The 13,450-nt window shown below is 38.3% G+C and overlaps 2 protein-coding genes across 4 annotated transcripts in view; one reads left to right on the forward strand and one right to left on the reverse strand.

Annotated features, from left to right (window-relative positions):
- Positions 1-4,267, forward strand: part of TfIIEalpha (transcription factor IIEalpha) — a 5,902-nt gene extending 1,635 nt beyond the window's left edge. For 2 of the 3 annotated variants that reach the window (XM_022814732.2, XM_022814733.2), the window contains exons 2-7: positions 1,372-1,591; positions 1,968-2,201; positions 2,666-2,942; positions 3,223-3,405; positions 3,584-3,688; positions 4,026-4,267. In XM_022814732.2, coding sequence (XP_022670467.1) covers positions 1,372-1,591; positions 1,968-2,201; positions 2,666-2,942; positions 3,223-3,405; positions 3,584-3,688; positions 4,026-4,175 — 1,169 coding nt within the window. In that variant the 3' untranslated portion in view covers positions 4,176-4,267. Of the gene's footprint in view, positions 1-496; positions 574-1,371; positions 1,592-1,967; positions 2,202-2,665; positions 2,943-3,222; positions 3,406-3,583; positions 3,689-4,025 lie in introns of all 3 variants that reach the window. The other variant, XM_022814731.2, reaches the window with a different exon arrangement.
- Positions 4,268-4,638: 371 nt separating this feature from the next.
- Positions 4,639-8,257, reverse strand: TfIIEbeta (transcription factor IIEbeta). The gene is made up of 4 exons (XM_022814263.2): positions 7,998-8,257; positions 6,504-6,639; positions 5,940-6,215; positions 4,639-5,645 (listed from the first exon to the last, which is right to left on the reverse strand). The coding sequence occupies exons 1-4, from the start codon at positions 8,165-8,167 to the stop codon at positions 5,376-5,378; spliced, it is 852 nt and encodes a 283-aa protein (XP_022669998.1). The 5' UTR covers positions 8,168-8,257; the 3' UTR covers positions 4,639-5,375.
- Between the last annotated feature and the right edge of the window lie 5,193 nt (positions 8,258-13,450).

Consider the following 13,450-nt stretch of genomic DNA (forward strand, 5'->3'; position numbering starts at 1 on the left):
TATATATATATATATATATCATTCCAAACTGTTGATTGTTGAATGAGCAGCATGTATTGATGCCAGCTGAATTTAATATATAATATATAACTACTGTGGCCATAACCGTGGTCAACTCGTGATAATCTGTACGCTACTGTTGTTATTATAGTGTTTGTGATATTGATGGCTACTGGACTACATACTCTTGCAAGTGATTTTTTCTAAGAAGTTGCGTGAGAGTCCGGTCGGACGGTTGATAGGCTGGTTGTAAAGGTTACATGGTATTCATCAATGAAAAAAGGATATTTTATATGCTTGCGCGCTGTTTGCTTGACGCTCAGGTCAAGAACACAGTTTTTTTTGCAGAAATTTGACGTCTGGATCTTACTTCAGAGACAAAAGTTTTCATTACCGAAACTCTAAGAGTCAACATTGCTTTACATAAGGAGTGATTCTTTTAGGTAACGGCCACTATATACTATTCCTTCCTACTCTAACAATTGTCAAACTTCAGTTTACTACAAGCCCTGTGAGCGCACTGCGATGTAATACCATAGATACAATCGTGGATGCTTGGTGAACAACATCTGGGTAAATAAACAGATTACTTAGTCGTTTTGTAGGGTCACTGAATAATAAAGTTAATCTCTTACCCTTTCTTCACTGCTTTAAAGTAAATATCGGAAATCATTAAAATTTAGATTGTAAAACAACCTTTTAAATTAAAACAAATATAGTCACGAGTGAAAAATGGGAGGCGAGAGATATATCAGACAATTCTTTTATTAATGCTTACGATTATACTGAATGCTAGCACCCTCTATCACTCATTGCGAACGCCTGGCCTTTATATTTAAAATACAAATAGAACCATGTTGATCTCTGCATCTGATACTCACAGAGAAGCTATCATGCGTCCTTTGTTGTTTGAGATCACGTGTCGTCGTACATCCGTTAGAGTATCTGTGCAAATATTAATCATTAAAGAATTAGTTCCAACCAGGGCTGCATCATTCGAATTTTTAATTTTTTATACATTCGTAGCGTATTTGACTAGTTTTTACAGATCAGTTTGTGTTGTATTCAAATGTCTGATGATCTAGCTAACAGTCCGAATAGTGTTTATTGTTAATAATTTTGCTGTAAAGAGTTTTGGGAAATCCGATTATGAGCATTCGGGTACACTTGCAATGACTGGTAATAAGGAGCAATTATTAATCGAAAATTGAAGATATTCGTCAATGATTTATTAGTGATTGTCTTACGGAAACTTCCGTTGACAATAAACGATTTCCATGAAGTCCAATGGCGTCGAGATGACTCGTTACGTTATCTCGAATAAATAGAATAAGTTGATTCGCGCTCTGAGAAACTTGCTATCGCTTTCAGGCACTATGGACGTGGTGCACGAAGTTCCACCAGATCTGCGCCACCTCGTTCGACTTGTGGCAAGAAGCATTTTCTCACCAGAACTAGCCATGGTAGTTGATGCTCTCATAAAGCATCAATGTGTACGCGAGGAGGCTCTTGCGGATCATCTTTTGTTCGAGAGAAAACAACTCCGGCAGATAATTGCACAAATGCGACAGAATCGCCTTGTACAGACTAGGTATGCAGTCCAGCATCGCTGGCCGTACTGTTATCTTCCGTAGACGTATTCTGCACCCTGGAATATCGTACCACGAATGAATTGGCTGTATTATATATCATATGGATATATTAACTCATACAGCATTACTTAGACCGCGTGAGAAAGAGATTCATCAGCACGCTGCTACTTAAGAAAATCGTCAACCGCGGGTTGAAACTAAAAGCAGTTGACGATTTTAAAATGATGTCAGGTGATGAGCAAAAGCAAAGAATTTTAGTTTTGATTGCACTATCATAGTAGAAGTTCTCTTAAACAGTTCTCAAAAACTCTAGTTAAACTTTGCTGTGATGTATTATTGGCAAGAACTAGGATCGATTTTTATTATTTTTTCCAGATTACGAATGGAAACCGGTCCCGATGGGAAGTCACAACGCCATAATTATTACTATATCAACTATAAGTCATTCGTAAATATTGTTCGATATAAGTTAGACCTTTTGCGGCGGAAGATCGAAACTGAGGAGCGCGAATCGACTTCCCGGGCATCGTTCAAATGTCAAGGATGTGACAAATGTTACACGGATCTCGAAGCAGATCAGTTAATCGATTTTGCCACTGGAGAATTTAGGTGTAGTATAGGAACATAAAAAATAGAGTATTTGTTTGCTGTCATGTCTTGTTTTACCAAGACTAGATATTGTGTTACATTAGATTAACGCTGGTACGCTCGGCAATCATACACAATAAATCCTACGCCACATTTCCTTATCCATAGCGCTGTGAATTGTGTAAACGATTATGTTAGTTGTTATATCAACCTCGTCACTTTATAATTCACTGGGTCATATAACGAATACTGCACGAAATACTTAAAATGTCTTTATGTTTTGGCTGAGTCTACTAAAATAAGTATAGAGAAATTGCTGCCATGCGACAACCCTCTATTCAATCTGGAACTGTACATTTTGTTCTAATGGCTTTTACTGAAAGGTTTCTGTTGGTTGTGTAATAAATTAATAATGCTGCATCGAGTGTTAGTAGGGTAGGAGATATTTCTTTCTGATACTCGACATTTGAAATTCATACACATAGATGTCCACACTGTGGATCTTCGGTCGAAGAAGCGGAAAGTGCAGCCTCGTCAGAAATGCCTCAGCAGCTATTGGTTCGTTTCAACGAGCGAATGGAGATCATATTTAAGCTCTTGCGTAATGTTGAAGATATTAAATTAGCGCCAGGTTTACTTGAGCCTGAACCGAAGGAACTTGAAGTACGGGTACCGGGTCAACCCCGCGGCCAGGGAGCAGGAGGAAAATCAGGAGGAGGCAATCCGGGTGATTGGAGTGGAGACGCGACCCGATATGCTGCTGTAAGTGTGACATTCTAGTTAAATTTACTGTTGATATTTAAATGAACAATAAATTGATTGTTAGGCTATATATTAGACAAAGTCATAGCATCTGTTATATCATAAGTTTGTAGTTTCAATTCGAATTTCCTTGAAAAGGAAATGTGCCGATTTTTAAACTACTGTCTTCTTCGCGAAGGCTTCTGTCGCAATTTTTGGTAGCGAACCTAGACATGGTTGCAGTTGACTCAAAAACTTCGAGAATGGTTTACTAACGGTGTTCACGTAATTTGCCTTTCAGGCGACGGTAACCGTTGGGGAAGCGATTTCGACCGCGATGCGCGAGACAAAAGAAATACCGATGTGGCTCCAGAAATCTACGGTTGTGCCAGGCGATGAAGGAGGCGTTGATTTCCTGCAAGGGAAGAGTGCTAATCCATTCCAGCCCTCAAACGTGCATCAAGTCAAAACAATGTCGGCACAGGTAAGATAGACATGCGACAAACTCGTATATTTCGATTGCTCAATTGGAGAAAGCTTACAAGAAGCGTACGTCCTTTTGTTTTAACCTTACATGCCCGCGTTCCATTATCTCAACTGCTATACTCTTTGGTTCATACATATATATAGTAATACCGTGCCGCATATCCTTTTTCTTTTAGGATATTATGGATGCATTACTGGCCCATGAAAAACAGCCAAAAGTGGACGGAGCACCGGGGGGCGGTAACGAATCGGAAGATGAGGATTCCGATGGTTGGGAAGAGGTATTTATTGATTCTTTACTATTATTACCCATTTTGTAGTATGATTTTAATATCTGCTCGTGCAACGAGTAAGTCATCTTGATACTGACAACCCTGCTAGAGGCATATTGCCTGTGGCATGATAGGAGTATTTATATGACCAGTATTCAAATATAGAAGCACAGATTAATAGTTCATTAAACTCAACGTTATAACTCGCACACTTCAAGCGAATTCTTTGTAAAAAAACAAAACCCATAACAGTGGTTTCATATTTGCTAAGTTATTCACTATTTATTTTTTTATAAATGATTGAAGTAGTGATAATCCTATATTGTTTTACTTCTTTGACCAATAGGTTCCCGTTGAGTTACCGATGGTTTGGGTAGATGGCGGCCAAGTGGCACTCCACGATATCACACAGGAGCTTGTCGACAAAATGACGCCCGATGAGCGGAGAAGTTATACTGCTGTTGCCCAGCAGTTCTATGCTGCCTTCTATGAATAGCGACAACGACAAATAGTAATTAATATTAAGAATTGTCATTGTAATAAATAATGTAAATAAATACAAATAATAAGTGCTATTTTTCAATGTAATTTGTTGTGATTATTAACCTGAAAGATTACATTGTCAGATAACTACATTAAAGTGAAGTGTACTCATAAGTTTCTGTAGAAACCACTTATAATTGGCTGATTGTTGGCTTAATAAACTTTACGTCGGCACTAACCCTGATGATACGTTCCATCAGCGACCTTTTGCCTGTGTGTAACGTAAGTTTTTGACCACTAAATTGGCAACCCGGCGTAACCTAAGTGCGATCAAATTTCCCTTTTCATTTGAAATCTTTTTGAAAGGGTGGACCCATTTTTACGCTGCGCAGGCCAAGACGGCTTAATTTCCCGAGTACCTTCGGTTCTACTAACCGAAGATAAACAATTCACAGACTAGACAGAATGCAAATTCGTTCCTAGGGCCGTCCCACTAAGTTAACGGCAAGTTTATTGACTTTACAATCTTATATATAGAGGTACATTATAATACATTTTATCATATGCTGTTAAATAAACGGCTTCAAGTGTAATGTACGTTGCAATCTTGGCTACGGTTCTAATCTTATTGCAGTTCTGCCCTCACTATTTTTAATTCGGTAAATTAACTGAAAGTAGAGACAGTTTAGTTCAAACAAAGAACTGTCAGTTTTTTAAGGCCAATAATTATCGTAGAGTTCTCATTCATCTCGTTTGTTTTCAGCTCAGTTCATCAACTGTGAGTACAGACTTCATTCAAATCAATATTTACATATTCACTAAACTAGGTGTCAGAATCGACAGATATTCTATCGGCGTAAGGTCTTCATTTACTTCGACTCATTTTCCTTGCAAATAATTACTAATTCCTTTAAAGTCAACTCAAATACGCCTTTAGCGTCTTGAAAAGTAGACATTTATGAGACAAGAGGCGTCAGTATTTGCTTGTGACACGATCATCTATTGTTATCTCATTGTTCTCATTGTTAAAGATTCGAAAATAGTACATTTTATACATAATTCAACCAGTATTGCACCTATTAAGTATGTTTTCCTTTGTCCCTTATAGTTTCGTGGTAGGATTTAGTAAACTCTAAGGAAGTCTAAACTACCAAATGGCAGCATATAGCAGCGAGCTGCTGCTAAATTTCATTACGTAGTGTTCCCAACGTCTTTAAGTTTCGGTAAACTCCATCAGAACATCGGATAGATGTTCGTTATGGCGCCTGTATTTTCTAGCTTTCTTCTGAGCTCCCTTTTTCCGTTTAACTGCGGGATCGACCTTCTTTAAGCCATGGTCTTGCATTGATTGTATTCCCTGCCGTTTCAGGTACTCCTCGATCTTTGCGTCATCAACACTGTCTACAGACACCGAATGCCACAGTTTGATTAAATCTTCATCGATAGGAACAAGGACAGATTTATCGTTGAAGAATAAAACAACCTGCAACAGCACAGAGGAAATAGATAGGTCACAGACACAGAAGTCAGCTCTTAGAATTATTTGCACCCAAGAGGGTTGGTCATTTAAAGCCAATTTAACTAGCCTACCTACCGGACCACAAAAGCAAGTAGTTTCCATATAATAAAAACGAATTATAATATATAAGTTGAAAGACAAGTTAAAAGGCATGCGCAAACTGTAAAACAAGAACGAATGTAGGTAAAGAAGTGCCAGTGAACTAAAAAAAGTTCCTAACATTTCCTACACATAGAAGGCAGCCCATTTAATACAAACCTTTTTATCGGTGGGTCTTGTTATATATAAAATATTGTCGCCCAACTTCTTTAATACATCGTCCGCGTTGGCCATCGATTCACGAATGTCTTCGAGGTATATGCCACCCAGCCCCCGCTGCATGTGTCGTTCGAGAAGACGCAACAGAGATTTTCGGTCCTTTACATTGTAAGGAGGCTTAAAGGCATATTTGCCGTCATCGGTTACATCGATTTTAGGATTCGAAATAAGCGCTTCCTGTTGTAGCCATTGCTTGTGACGCACACCAATGTCCATCTAACAATCAAATTAACGTTAATGTATTATTAATGCTAGTAAGGCAAGAAACATTTTTAGTAGACAAAATAACTCCGCTTTTTAGCATTAATTATTTCCTACAATGCAATGAGGTCTGCAGCCTTCGTATGAAGTATATATTATTAGTATCCATGATCAATAAAACAACGTCAACCGAAACTCTGCGCTGATTACAATTTTCAACTCTGATCGTATCATTGAACGAGTTCTTATTCTATGTGATAAGGTCAACACAATGTTAGTTATGCGCAAAAAGAAAGGACAAACCTGAGAAGTTTCATCAAGTATCTCCTCGAGAGTAAGTGGATGGGTGTCTCCCTCAAGGTGGCGAGTTCTCATATATTTGACGATTTTCGCCAACACTGAGAATGAATTCGCCCCACCTCCTGCGATCGTCTTGTATCTGTACCGTACCAGAAACAGTAAAGTGAAACATAATTAGTGAACCGATATAAATGCTATCTTCTCAAAGAACGATTTCATACTATTGTAATCGGTCACTTGGGTGAAAGCAGTGACATCTGTACGAAAATGTCCGCACTATTACTACAGTGGAACAATGTACATGGTCAAGTGTCGATTTCTATTGTGGCAGGGCGTGTAACCAGCAAATAACCTAAAGAAATTGTGACCAAAGACAAAATATTAAGATCATTAAGCGAAATGTCTCAAGATTTGGCCGCAAATGAACATGGTTTTACATCTATTTACCTTCCTTTGTTGTATAAAATAAATTGTATTGCATAATATACTTAGATAAAATACTTTGGTCTAATATAAAACCTGATAATTCTCGAACCCCAAAATAATTTATTTGGGCTTCTTTGCACGAAGTCCAAGTACGGTAGAACGTAAGTGGAGTTACGTACAATCGATCGATTGCTGACTCCTGTTTCCTCATTTAATTACACTTTTCATAACTAAATTTAATTCATTCTGCCCAAACCATTATTATAATTGTAGTATAATTAGACACATGTTAGAGAGTGAAACGGCTGGAAATCGTTAACTCATTAATCGATAAATAATTGAAGAAATTTAGGGTCTTCCTTTGTGTAGAGCAACGCATTGTCTCAAACTTATTGGTAGTTCAATCCTATTTATATAGAGAGGGTGCCGTGCTTCAATCCAGCTAAGCTTCAGTGGAATATTTGTCTTAGTAGACATTCGTTTGTAGCTACTTCAAAAAAAATCCAGTTCTTTTTAAGAGGAAACCAGAATTTCTTCATGGCGATAAATAATGCGTCGTCTTTGGAATGCAAAAATCAACCTTTTTTTGGAGGGCAATACTAAATAACAATTGGGTTGCCCACATGAGCTTCAAAAGTTAATCGTTTTACAACTTCTCGCTCTGTCATGTACCCTTCGAACTTTTCGGCAGTTTTTACCATCTGCATTTTTGCAACATTTGCTCTCTATCAGCCGAAAGTTTAATTCTCCTGAATTTTTTGTACTTAGCGTACTCGAGCAATACGTTGATGAGTTTTTACCTAGTCATCTTACAGCTCACAGAAACACATATTTCGCAAATGACTAGTAAGTACTTTAGATCCCAAATTGAAGCTGCAGATTACGGTGAATAATAGGTGTATTTAAAAGTTATGATCATTAGGGATGAGTTTTAGCACGTATGAAAAGCTTCGTTTAAACATCTGTTTTGTTAAATTCAGTTTAAAAAGCAAAAAAAGTCCGGATTTAAACTCCGCATACACACAGACACGCATATATATACACTACATAAAAACATTTTACAGCACGTACCTGAAGGGATCCTTAGGAGCCGAAGGGGGCTTCAGTACTTTAGAAGGCACCAACGGTTTCTTTTTGTCCCGTGGTGGCGATTCGCGTTTATTGCTCCGGTTCTCCACTACCGGAACCGCCATTGCCCGTTTTTTAAACGCCTCACGTTCTTTAAGTAAAGCGGAATCCATTTTTGCGTCTCGTAACTCTTCAGAATCGCAGGCACCAGTGGCTTCCGAACTTAGACAATGTGTTTACAAACATTCTACTGAATCGAACGCCCAAGTCGATGGAATTTGGATTCCGCGGGTTATTCGCGGTATCATATTTCCGCTATCTCCATGATGAAGAAGTAGATAAATTACCTCATTTTGCGTCATAGTAACATAACTATGACATTATTTCCAGACTAATTTTGTATAAAAATGTGGCATATTTGTCGTTGCTGTCGCCTACGGTGAGCAAAGGCAGTTTTCAGAGATAATTGTCGGAAAATCGAGACGTTCCAACTTGGATCGAAGGAAAGGGTGAACAAGCAACGTCTGGGTGAACGATGCAAAAAGTTTCGTAGACTTATTTAGCCGCCAGGTAGGACTGGAGCACACAAAAAAAACAAGCGATTATTCCCGTGGTAGCTTAGAGGGTAACGTATTTGCAAGCTAATCCTAGGCACACGTTGTGGTGTAGGGTAGAAGCCGGGCGTAGACAGACTACTGGTTCGTTTTATTCTGGGAAGTAGCCAGCATCCTGTCTCATGGAATGCTTAACGGCGATGCTGGCCATAGAATTCGAACCATAAAGAGGCCGATTGTTTGCCGGGTGGCCGATCGGCATGTTGCTAGCAGAATCTTTTGTGATGCAATACAAGCCTAAAGGAAGCCTTAAACGTGTTTTTTATAGTGTGCCCAAATTTAAATTTCTGTACTAAAAAAGTTATATTTATTCGTCGATTTATGTTTTGTTTATGCGTACCGCGCAAGTTAAACGAAGGCTTATAATAACCGAAAACGTGTATTTACAATGAATAGAACAAGGCGAGTTTTTGTTTGGAAAAACCTTCAGTGGGAAAAGTTATGTTAATATTGCTATGCAAAAATAATAGACGAGTAGTAATTGTAATTACTTCTAGAACGTACGTTCTAGACGGTATCACTGCGTTCGATAATTAATCACCGCAGTGCTCGAAGTGGCCTTTTCCACTACTCAGACATCCTGGTAATCATAGGACAAAAACCCACATTCCACGTTTCCATGAATGGACTCACATTCAGTCACAGCGTATAGCTTCGTTTACGGATCCTATCTTACGCGCAAAAGCTTTATCTTGCAAAAGTACTGAAAAAAACAAATCTGTCGAAGTAAGATCTGATAACTATCAAGCATGCTTTACTAAGCCTTATCGGCCTGTTCATCTGTAGATCAACTACCTATTAACATACGTTTCGTTACAGTGGCGTGCCCATATTATTTTTGTACACATGTATAGCATGTCTTATTTCGTCGCTAAATTTAATGACAAAAACCGCATTTATCATATCAATGTTTAGCGATTTAAAGAGATGCGTACATGATGGTATATACATCAAAACATAAATAATAGATAGTGACTTTGCACCATTTACAGACTAATAAAAACCAGCCATTGTAAAACACCAGCCGTTCTTGCTAAATAATAGGAACATTCCAACCATCAACATTTGTCTACCCACTTTGCATATAAATATCTAATACCTTACTTACATCTTCGCTTAACCTGTAAGCGTACCTTTTTCTGCAGCCAAGGTTTCAACTGTAAGCTATTTCTTACAAAAAATATAAGCTTATTTCGTCATTTAGTTTTTAACTTTAGCTGTATTTTTTTATAAGTGTGCTTTTGTCCCATCCGCCGTTCGCAATATTATTGCTTTCCGAACATGGCTTTTACACTCTGTGCTTGAGACCGCTTTAGAGCTTATTTGCTGGTGTGAATCCATTTCATATTACAATTCATGTCTATGCTATACGAATCTATACCCTAGCCAAAGACTCAGACATTGCAAAATTAAAACGAAGACACGTTAGGCCCTAGCTAGTAAATTGAGAGAAAATAATTAATTCTCGTTAAGTAACTGTTAAACAGCTATTGTAAGTAATGGCATTTATCGAGGCATAGTTTACTGAAGAACATCGTCCATACTTTGAAGTTCTGTTCCACTCGAGTTCTATTATCCTATTTATTCTGGTCGCCATTATTACATCATCCAGGGAGAGGGGTCAAAAGTGGACGTACATTGTTCAGAACCGTGAGATTACAGTCGGTGCGAAGAACGACTTATAGATGGGTCAAAATTCCGTATTGTTTTTAACCTATTAACCTACTTGGGGCACGAAGTAAAAAATACTATACTCTAGAAAAAGGAATTAACGGCATCACACATTTAGATTAAATGAGCAGGCACTCAACTGGACTCCGTATAACAGCAAAAAGACGGTCGCAAGAATTGCCTTGCCATTGTCATTGGCAGTTAGAACCGACCATCGAAATAAAGCACTTTCGCGGTACGACCAGGTTTATTTATCGACTTTAGCCAGTGCTACTCTCGTGGTAGCTTGGTCATATCCGGTGCTGATGTTCGAAACTCGATCATACGAAGTGTTTTAGTCTTGCGCGTGAATGCGAAAAATGCGAAGAAAAAAAATGATCGTAATGAGACTCAGGAACGTCATCGTGTAGCCGCATAGGATTCAAATGGACGAAGGACCTAGCAAATGACGCAAGCAGTTTTATGTCGGTGAACTTCGCAACCTCTACCGGGTCTACTACCTGTGCAAGCAAGCGCACATAGACGAAAAGAACTAAGAAATGCAAAATGCAAATGGCGACAAAAGCACTTAAATTAAGACATCAGTAAAATGTTGTCATTCACATGCTGCAGGCTTGTCCTCTATGCAGAGAAAATACTAAGTAATACCAGTCGCAAAGCTGAAATTGCGCAGAGGCTTAAGCTTATGTTGCAGGGGCGTATGCGTACGCTATGAAACGAATAAACCAATAATATACATGCGTCAAACATGACTAAATACAAATTTAATGTATTTTTACGGGGCATATAAGCAAATAATAAAGCAACATTTGAAATTACTACAGGTCGCTTACTTGTGTGAATAAATTACGGTGTGAATAGGCGTGTTTTTCGTATAGAATAAATAACAATAGATTACTACGGCTGCGCCTCGAGCTACTTGGGTCTTGGTTGATGATGCTTTGTCAAGTGTGTTGTGAGTTACCATACGATAGAGTAGACGTTGACTACTAAGTAAACATTCACAAATATAAAGGGTCGCTACAACTAATACTCTGGTTCATGCGTTGACTGTAATGAGAATTGTGTTGAAGGCTTTCATTGTACTCAGACCCATAACTGGGGCCTGCATCGTTGCCCTGGCTGTGCGTAGATCCCTGTTTGCCTCCACCTTAGTAACTCGAGCCCTAACTATCTGTTTAATACTTTGCCATCTTGTCCATTTAATACCTAATAAGAATAATGGTTGTAGTGCGAATTTTGCTTGAATGCGGGACTTTGATTTGAGCTCTGATTGTAGCCAGTGGTGTAACTGAGGCCTTGATTGTAAGTTTGATTATAGGCCGAATCCTGGTGTGCACTGTTGCTGCTGTCGAGAGGCCTTGCTCATAATCGTGGTGGTGTCTTAAGCCATTGCTGTAACCCACGTTGGAGCTTGAGCTTAGCTTGTAGCCAAGGTTGTAGCTAAAGCTTTAATCATATGATTTCTATTTATATCCGGTAGATCTGCCACGAACGCAAAGATGGTATAATTTCTCCGTAGATAATCGTTTCCAGAAGCCAATTTTTGCGGTGGCCACGTAGATTTTATGGTAGCCCAAAATAAGTACCGCGAAGCCTCCATGTTTTATATGAACTCCAGATCTTGGCTCGAATCATATGTCAAAAGGTCTTGCAACAACAATGTCTATCATTCAACCGATAATGAACCTTGAGTACATCTCTTTAAAAAATGGAATTTCGTAAGATGCTTAATTGACACATTTGCTCTGCAGCTATTTGGCACCGTTTCGCCAGTTCTCTTAAAACCCAGCGGTTTCCTTCTAGGCTACGTTAGTATTCCTTTGAAATTAGTTCTTATAATGCACGGATGCAAGGGCTTGCGCCGAATTATTTGAAGATTGTCTAAACATTGGCCTATTGAAATTGCGATAAAAAACGTGTACTATTTTTTATTATTATTGTACAAACTCTGAATTGTGCTATAGCAATACGTTGAGATTTCTAAATTTGGTAGACGGGTTTTCGCTTATCTAGCGTTCATGATTCCCTATTATTCTTATTCTCCTATTTGCAATTTGGCCGGTCAAAGTAACGGTTGAGAACGTAAATTGTTAAAAATTAATAAATTGTAAACATAAAGTCCACTGGCCTGTTTCACCATCATTAAACCATTTTTGGATAAAAAAATACGGGACCAAAATACATGTTTGGTTTTATTTAAGCACAGATCGGTGCCTATAGTCAGTTTCAGCTACTTTTTGTGACTGTAATCGAATAATAGATTTCACTTCGATTCTTTAGTACTGTTATTTCCCCACTGCCTATACAGAAGTTTATAGAAACACATGATATATATGCCCATGCAACGCATCAGTAACTGATTCATCCTTGTTGTCTGGGAACACTTATATGAGGTGTAACCGTATCGGGAACGTATTTTTATGCTGCACTATACAGATCACAGAGAAGCTCGACAATCACGATGTAAATAAAATAAAGCCTTAACCTGGACGACATTACTAGAGAGAACTGTTGAACAACGCTGAAAACACTATTGACCCAATCGGCCTACACTAGGAAAATGGCCGGTATCAATGAAAAGTGATGAGTTTTTAATCATACACAACTAGAATGTCGATGGGAACTATGGTAATCAATATGACCCTCAGAACGTTGTAAATTTAGCCATGAATAGATCTTATTGCAGACTAACATGGCCCTAAATTCAGCTTCGCTGTGTGCTAACAAAGAGCTAATTGATTCTTCAAGCTTTTACAAAAAGTTGCCGCCGACAATATTAATGCGTACGCTATATCCCGTTGTTTTAAACATTAGAATGTTAAATGGATTTCGACTAAATTTCTAATTAGAATTATAGTTCATAATCACCTATTTCCGGCTAAGTTCAGGAGGCCGGTATACCTACAGAGTGCCAGTGAAACAAGATTCAGAGTGACACAAATAGGCTAAGCAACCTAGACACACAGTGCTGTGTCAGCTTCTTTATTAGACAAGCCAGATGCGTAACGATTACGTCTTAAATAAAAAAATATGAAGAAAATATCCGTATCTATAGCTTACAAATGTTCCTTATGTTTCTATCAAGTGATGATAGGATCATAAGCATGTATATGTGCTGCTTACAGGGTGCTTTATATTCTTTTACATTTTCTTTTATAAGCACCTACC

The sequence above is a fragment of the Varroa destructor genome, unplaced genomic scaffold, assembly GCF_002443255.2.
Source record: "Varroa destructor unplaced genomic scaffold, Vdes_3.0 BEIS01000007.1, whole genome shotgun sequence".
Taxonomy (NCBI): domain Eukaryota; kingdom Metazoa; phylum Arthropoda; class Arachnida; order Mesostigmata; family Varroidae; genus Varroa; species Varroa destructor.